The sequence below is a fragment of the Gastrolobium bilobum genome, unplaced genomic scaffold (assembly GCF_033153095.1).
Source record: "Gastrolobium bilobum isolate Gb01-03AN ecotype WA unplaced genomic scaffold, APGP_CSIRO_Gbil_v1 utg3205, whole genome shotgun sequence".
Lineage (NCBI taxonomy): Eukaryota > Viridiplantae > Streptophyta > Magnoliopsida > Fabales > Fabaceae > Gastrolobium > Gastrolobium bilobum.
In genome coordinates, this window is record NW_026899186.1 from 148,060 (window position 1) to 156,960 (window position 8,901).

The 8,901-nt window shown below is 30.9% G+C and overlaps 1 protein-coding gene across 1 annotated transcript; it reads left to right on the plus strand.

Annotated features, from left to right (window-relative positions):
- Positions 1–1,866: 1,866 nt before the first annotated feature.
- LOC133288050 (probable polyol transporter 6) lies at positions 1,867–4,933 on the plus strand. The gene is made up of 2 exons (XM_061485746.1): positions 1,867–2,014; positions 3,570–4,933. The coding sequence occupies exons 1-2, from the start codon at positions 1,867–1,869 to the stop codon at positions 4,931–4,933; spliced, it is 1,512 nt and encodes a 503-aa protein (XP_061341730.1).
- The last annotated feature ends 3,968 nt before the right edge of the window (positions 4,934–8,901 follow it).

Below are 8,901 nucleotides of genomic sequence, written 5' to 3' on the forward strand. Positions count from 1 at the left end.
TTTGAAGGTTTATTTTTTTAAATAACAATTGCTATCATTTTTGTCTACAACTAAAATAGATGTCACAATTTCAAATAAATGTGAATAATAAGAATTATAAATCATTTTAAGAAATTTATAACAGTGACAAAAAATTTGGTAACTATTTTTAAAATAATAGTGACAAATATTTTGTCATTATAGTTATCATTATAATGTGACGATTAAATCATCACTGATGTTGTAAATATCTGTGACAAATTATTTGCGTCATTATTATTTACAAATATTCGTGGCATGATTTTTTATCACAATAAATACCTTTTATTGTGTCATCAAAAAAAAAATGTTCTTGTGACGATTTTTATATTCTTCAGTGACAATTTTTGTTATCACAGAAAGTGTATTTTTTTATAGTGACACATTCTTGATATTTTTCATCTATATATATAGGGTTTCTATAATTTACCACTTATAAATATTGACTTGAGTTACGGTATTTATAAATGAATCAGCACCTCTTTTCCCGTCACAACATATGGAGGAGTAACCAATCAAGTACCTTGGACAACCACCGAAGAGAGACCATATTCAAGGAACAACTTAGTCCATCCATAAATATACAATCTTTTAAAATACAAAATCTTATTTAATTATATATGTATATAGAGAGATGTGAGAAGAGAGAGAAAGAGAAACAGTGTCATCCATTTATTTTTGTGTATGTGCAGAAAATAAAATCATATGATATTTGGAGAAGAAATATTAAGCTTATATATATATATATATATGTGTGTGTGTGTTTTTTTTTTTAATACAATGATGATAACGTTTACACCTATAATCTCGTTCAAGTTATCTATATTCTAGCCACCAGGTTACTACTATCGACTTTTTATTCTTGTTTCTGGTCATACCTGCAAATGCATCCACATCTCTAAATTTACCTCGAATGAATATTACTTGTTAAAGACATTGTACTGTAAAATGTGAAGATTGTAATCGAATTGCTTGACTAGGTTGTGAATAATATAACTTTACACATAACCTGAACGATCATTTCAAGAAGAGAAGCAGAAACCCGTTAGCCTGACATTGACTATATTCTCTTAACTCCATGAAACAATAATATTATGTGATCATTGCTTAAACCTTCTTATGCATGCCCTCCCTCAATTTTATAATCTGTAAATCCCATTATACCCCACAAGAGGTAAACATATAAAACAAATATTTCTGTTTTCCTTGGAAGATAATTAACTATATATAATTAGTTTTTATTTAAAGGTTAAAATACATTTTTAATTTCTATACGTTACATTTGTTTTTAATTTAATTAGTTCCTATATGAAAAAAAGTTTTCAATTTATTTCTTGTTCATACGATAATTTTTAATGTAATTCTTATAATCTTTTCTATTATAATATTGTCAGATCGATAGAGTTATAATGCAGTAAAGTGCAGAGACTAGTAATTACGGGAGATAGTAAATTTTGTTAAACTTATTTAATTGAAAGGTAAAAATCAGTTAGTAATTAATTTGGCAATAAAAGGATGTAATAAGTTCAATAAGAATACTCGACTCGATACTAATTAGCTCTCTAATCAGGTTGAAGAGTCATTTTTAGAGAGTTTCAGAAATAAAAAGGGTTAAAGAGGCAGTCCTTTTATAATGATAATAATAATATATTAGGAAACTTTTCAGAAATGAGATAGAGACATTAATTTCTTTGTGAGAATGAAGCAACATTTGCTTACTATAACAAATAAATAAAAAAACCAATTGACATCATGAACTGTTAACTTTTGCAAATTAGAGAGTCTCTCTATCTATATAACATTAATCACTTCTGAACTCTTTTCCGATCACAGAAGCAAGATTAAAAAATGTCTATGGAAAAAGAAAGAAACGAGCATAGCCAACCGCCCATTGAAAATGGTACTCGTGAAAATGGGGTCAGCCATAGAGGGCTCAACAAGTATTCTTGTGCTTGTGTGATGGCTGCCTCTATTACCTCTGTTATATTTGGTTATGGTCAGTGAGCGACTCTCTATTCTTGTGCTTGTCTCATATATAGTTGTCTCTGTCTAATCATTAATCTCTAAGCATGGATTTAGTTTACAAGTCCATATAAATTTTATACTTATAAAGTAGGGTTTAACTTTTCGACTACCGGTAGAATATGATGTAACTTTTAAAATCCAAAGTTACATTATGTACTACGGCTAATATATAGTGTAACTTTTGAAATCTAAACAAAGATAGAGTTCATTCCAAAAATTATACTATGTATTACTCAGAGTACATAGTGTATTGTAGATAACTTTTCTGTATTAAATGCAGAAATGTTTTACCCTGCAAAGTATTTGGAAAAGTGAAATATTATATTTATAAACTTTTTGTTTACAAACTATATTATGTCTTGTCGGTAAGACACTCTTGAGTGAAGTCTTACCGGTAAGACATAGTGTAATTTGTGAGTTTGTAAAAATAAATTTTGTTAATATAACTCTCCTCTTTAGAAAAAGATTTAAATAGTTAGTATGTTTTATGAAAAAACTTTTCTGTATTTTTCAGTGGGTAGAGTGCAAATTTTTTTGGAAAACATTCTCGTTAGTTGCAAAATAACATTTCATGTGCTAGGTGAAATTAAAATAATAATGATCATAAATCAGTTGTTAAATCAGTTGTTACCAGTGTTTTAAAATCCCTCCCCACCCCGTGGTCGACTCCTCCGGGTCACTGACCCCCTCTCTAAGGGTTCAGGTTAGTAATTAGACTCTACTTGCACGTTGAACCCTCTAACCCCTGAAATCCCCTGGTTGAACCCTTGACTCCCGAGTCAAAGGGGTCGCTATATTTTTATTTTTTTTAATTATACACAAAATGACGTCATTTGACGTGTAAAAAAAAAACTCATTGATGCCTAAATTAAGAACTAGATCTGAAATATGAATCGTTCTTCTTCTTCTCTTCCGATCTTCTCTCCTTGACTCAGACTCAGTTTTCCTGTTCCAGTGATCTTCTCCACCATGCTGGTTCTTCTTTCCCCATCGTTAATTTGTCGTGTCGCCGCCTTTCCTCCACTATTATCTATTGGGTAAAGAATATCTTTTCACATACTATTGTAGGTGCATGAGAAGAACAAGAAGGGACTGAGTTTGATGATATAACTTTTTATTAACTCCATTGGAATATGTGTTTTATACTTTTATGGTTTGATTAGCTTGTGAATATTGATTTGTAGATATAACTGGTTGAATTATGTCAAGTATATTTTGAATCTTTAATGATTTGTGGTTTAATTTTTTTGAATTTTTCATATAGAATATATATTTATATTTTTTTAATGTATAATACCGGGTCAACAAAGTGACCCTGTGACTCCCCTATTGAACCCGTGACCCGTAACCTTGGTCGGGTCGATGATCGGGTCGGATTTTTAACCAGTGATTGTTACAATTTAGATTCACAATGGTGATATATCTAAAGTTATCAACCAATAAAAATGAAACTAGATGGAATAGTTTGCCTATGATTTTTTACATTAACCTAACAAAATCAACTAATAAGCAATATTATTCTTCAGTTACAGGAGTGATGACTGGAGCTTTGTTATTCATAAAGGAGGATCTTCGAATCAGTGACATACAAGTGCAGCTCCTAGCAGGAATCTTACATGCATGTGCACTACCAGGATGCATGGTTGCAGGAAGAACATCTGATTATTTTGGTCGCCGAAAGACTATCATTGTAGCTTCCATTATCTTCATATTAGGCTCCATTCTAATGGGGTATGGTCCATCCTATCCAATCTTAATGATTGCAGAGTGTATTGCTGGAACTGGTATGGGTTTTGCTTTGATTATAGCACCACTTTACAGTGCAGAGATTTCATCTCCTTACTATAGAGGCCTTCTCACCTCTCTCCCAGATTTTTCCATCACTTTTGGACTCTTGCTTGGTTATTTGTCAAACTATTTCTTTGCAAAATTGACACTGAAACTTGGATGGAGGATGATGCTTGCTCTTCCTACAATACCTTCAATTGTTCTGCTCATTCTCATGTTGAAATTGGTAGAGTCACCAAGGTGGTTGGTCATGCAAGGACGTGTAGGTGAGGCTAGGAAAGTGCTTTTACTAGTCTCTAATACAAAGGAAGAAGCTGAACAACGCTTGAAGGAAATAAAAACTGTTGTTGGGATTGATGAAAACTGCACTCAAGACATTGTTCATGTTCATAAGAAAACTAGTAGTGGTGGAGGAGCATTGAAGGAACTGTTGTGTAAACCTACACCAACTGTGCGCAGGATATTAATTTCAGCAATTGGAGTTCATTTGTTCCTACAAATTGGTGGAATAGCGGGTGTCCTGTTATATAGTCCAAGAATCTTTGAGAGAACAGGAATGAATGACAAGAGCAAGATTCTTCTAGCCACAGTTGGTTTGGGAGTAAGCAAAACCATATTCACATTCATATCAACATTTTTATTGGACAGAGTTGGGAGGAGGATTCTGTTACTGGTTAGTTCAGGAGGTATGGTTGTGACTATGTTAGGTTTGGGTGTTTGCTTGACCATAGTGGAACACTCCAAGGAAAAACTAGTATGGGCAATAAGCTTTACCATTATTAATGCCTATTTCCTTGTGGCTTTTTTGTCTATTGGTGTAGCACCTGTGACATGGGTTTATAGTTCTGAGATACTTCCCCTGAGGTTGAGAGCACAAGGTCTTGCTGTTTGTGTGGCTGTGAACAGAATTACAAATGTGGCAGTCATTACGAGTTTCATTTCAATTTATAAAATGATAACAATGGGTGGGACTTTCTTTTTATTTGCTGGTATCAATGCTTTGGGTTGGTGGTTCTATTACTTCTTGCCTGAAACTAAAGGAAGATCATTAGAAGATATGGAGACTATCTTTGGAAAAAATTCAAAGTCGGATGAAGCCTGAGTGTAACAATCTATAGTTAGTATATGGTTAGCTTTCCTATATGCATAGCTCTCGTTAATGACTACTCATGTCATAAATTAATTACTTTAGAAGTTTAAGTTGTTATGCTACATCTCTATAACCAAGTAACTTTGCCATTTCTTTCTTTCTTTCTTTTCTTTATTTAAAGGTGCATGGTAGCTACAGCCTTTTTAATAAATACATAATTGATTCCAATTTTTGGTTGCAACATCCAAGTACAAATATATTCGCCATATGGCCTTGGACAATGGTTTAAACATGCATATTTAAGCCTTTTTGTCAATTTTGCGACAACGGTACCAGAAAATTTTGTGGGAGGGGAAAAGGGTCAATACATAGTTACATTTGAAGTATTGGTGGGGGATGATAGCCATAATGGTTTAGCGGTGGTGATGGTGATATCTTAGTTAGTGAAAATGGTGGTGGCAAGTTCCCAAAAAAAGAGGAGAGGCCTACATTTGAAACAAGAGAATGTAATATTTGTTATTTTATAATACAGTTCAATATTAACTCATGCTCTCTTTAAAAAAAAAAACTTATCATGTTTCAGGATAAACTTATTATATGTTGTTGATTTATTAAACAATAGATAAAAAGATATAATAATATATGGGTTTAATATTTCTTAGGAAATAATTTTATTTCTTATACACACATAAAAATAAAAATATATGGAGTCTATGTTTTCTTTTTCTTTCTCTTTCCCTCAATTATTATATCATATCATATCTATTGTGACCACAAATGAGCTATGAAAGTCTTATTTCTCATATGCCCAACAAGTAATATGACATAATAAAATTAAAGTTCAAAATTTCAAATATACTATAACATGAGGAAAGTATAAGATAATCAAAATCGGTTCTTTTTATATTTATTCAAAAGACAATAGATTTAAAATAATGTGGATAAATTTATTAAAAAATTAATTAGTGCATAGCTAAAAAAGAAAACAGTGAAGATGCTGGGGAAAGAAAAAAAAATACCTGGTTAAAAAAACAGCCAAAAGATGAAACTAAATTATATATAATTCCACTCAATTTATAGATAACTTTATTTTTTGTACTCAATCTTCTTTTTTCATAAATACACGAAATAAATCTCCGTCTTGAAAGATATATATTATTCCCTTTATAAATACCTTATACTATTGTGTTTGTGCTGTAAACTTAAGTCTTAAGAAAAATTTTACCAAAAAAAGAAAGTCTTAAGAAAGATAGAGAGACTGAAGGCTCTTTCTTAAAATAATTGTATTTTATTCTTATACTTTTTTTAAATTACGACTTAAAAACACTTTTTTCAAACAATAAGCTTCATTTTTTATATTTTAAAATTAAAAAAAATTCAGAAATTTTTTTTATCAAGAGACAAGTCTATATCTAGGCTTACGCAGTGGCAACAAAAAGCCAAAAAGAAAAATTTATTCTTTTATCAAATAAATCTTTTCTCTCTATATGTATACGGGAAAAGTTATATTTATAATTTATTTTCATTTACAACTTCTTATAATCATATCTTAATCGTTGATTTCTGCTAATCGTATCATTTATTGTGAATTAATAATTAATTAATAAATTTGATTTGCAAAAATCTTAACTATTGATTGACGAAAATTAACGGTTAAGATATGGTTGTAATTAAGAAGTTATAAACGAAAATAGATTGTAAGTATATATAACATTTCCATATATATATATATATATATATATATATATCCACGGAAACTTAAATAAAAATAATTATTTTTTCATTATATTTTAAAAATTAAAACTAATTTTGTAATACTAGATAGAACGTTTTTTTAAAACAAAATGACAGATATCTGTTTTGGACCAGCCTTACGGTCCAAAGTCATAGGTTGGTCCTTAGATATTCAAATAAGAGATCACTTCTTTATTTCCCTAAAGTAAGAATCATAAATTTTTTAGTAGAGGATTTTTCACCCCAAATATAACTCATCATCGTATACATTGGTGGTGTGCTATCTCATTTACAACATAAGGTAATGGACAAAATCACTATGATTCTCCTCTTCTCTCATTGGTGGTGTCATGGTGTGATTCTCCTCTTCTCTCAGGGGGAATATTTTCCACCTATATATACCTATCTTAATTCATTAAAAGAGCATTTTTGTATCTATTGCATTTGAGTTCTTATTTTGACAAATAAAGAGTCATTGTACCATCTTTAATGGCGGAACTAAAAAAATTTGTAAAAAGAGGCAGAATTACAAGTGTAATATTCCTTTTAAATTATAATTATCTATAGAGTTTTATTAGTCTCCTTTCACATAAGATAATTATTCTATGTTGTACAGAAAAAATAGGTGGATCTCACCATTATAAAAAAGAAAAAGAAAAAGTAAAATGCGAAAATCGAAATAAGAAAATATGAGAGAAAATATCTTATATAAAAAGAGAGTAATATTTCCGCACCACTAGGGTTAGCCTCGTGGTGTGGGGTGAATGTGTTAGGAGTGTGTGTAGTGTAGGATGTTATGTTCAATTCCTTGTAACTTCAAAAAAAAAAAAAAAAGAGTAATATTTTCCTTATCTATGACCAAGAGAATAAAGATAATGCTCACAATTAAAAATTTATATAAAGTTGAAAGGGGGCGACCACTATTCATATGACCAAAAAAAAACATGAATGACAGCTCACAACAAAAACAATATATAAATTTGAAAGGGGCAATAGCCTTCCGTCACTACCCCACTGGATGATCCCCCCTCTTTCAGTCATTTTTGAGATACTTACAAGGTGACTCCTCCAAAAATTTTGGTTCATACCATAACCTCTAAGGGGCACCTCTATTTCAAGAAATACAGATCTAGCTTTTCAACACAAATAGCTGGTCACCTATTTTATACACGGGCAAGATTAAATACTGCTGAAATAGAAGTCATTGTGGTTAAAAGTAAACCTCAAAAGTCAAATTTTGTGACGAAAATTTTTGACAAAAAATTTTTCGTCAAAATTAAAGATGAAAATGTTGACGGAACGGTAATGATATTCCGTTGAAAATCTTATAAAAAATTAAATTAAAAAAATTAAATTTATAAATTTTTCAATGAAAATTATATTATTTCGTCAAAAATATTATAAAAAATGAAATTAATAATGATAAGGGCCTCCTGGCGTTATAAAAATATTTTCCAAACATTAAAATAATTAAAGATTTGTATTTTCTCATGTAATAGAAGATATCTCCTCTTATATTGCAGACTCAAAGGCACTGTGAGCCCACCACAATAAATGAAAAAAGAAAAAAAAAAAGAAGACACACATTTCTATGTGTCTATAGGAAGAATATTGTCTCTCCTACTACATGAGAGACACATTCCCCAATAATTAATTATTGATCAGCGTCGATCTGCTCAACTTTTAGACATCATGATCTTTGTCGCTTCACTTCCACATATTCGCTATTGCTGCTACGCTTTAGCCGTCTCTGAAGAATTTTGAATATTAATAATGCCAATATATTAATTCATTTTAACGCAAGGTGACTCTAATGAAAGGTTCTAAAAGCACGATCACAATAGAATTTGCATATTTCTTGTTCCCCACCTTAAAAGCACGGGACAGTCACCGTTTTATCACGCTTTGACAAAAAAATTACTAGAATATCACGCGAACAGTAAAAATTTTCAAACTGTTACGCGGCATAATTATGCATGTAAATAATTCGTTACACAGGGTAGCGAATTTCAACAATTTTGACACATGACACTTTTTGGTTCTGACGTGACATATTTCGCTACACTGTATAGCGAATTACTTGCATACATAATTCGCTACACTGTGTAGCGAATTATGCCGCGTGGCAGTTTGAGAAATTTTACTGTTCGCATGACATTCTGATAATTTTTTTGCCAAAGCGTGGCATTTTGGCCACGGTCCCTAAGTAATCTCTTAATGTATTAGCATGTATACTTCCAGCACTT

What these genes read in the sequence shown, in the direction of transcription:
- LOC133288050 (XM_061485746.1), top strand. Translation starts at nt 1,867, where the DNA reads ATGTCTATGGAAAAAGAAAGAAACGAGCATAGCCAACCGCCCATTGAA. An exon ending in CTCTGTTATATTTGGTTATG is followed by an intron (nt 2,015 to 3,569) that starts GTCAGTGAGCGA and finishes ATTATTCTTCAG; the next exon opens with TTACAGGAGTGATGACTGGA.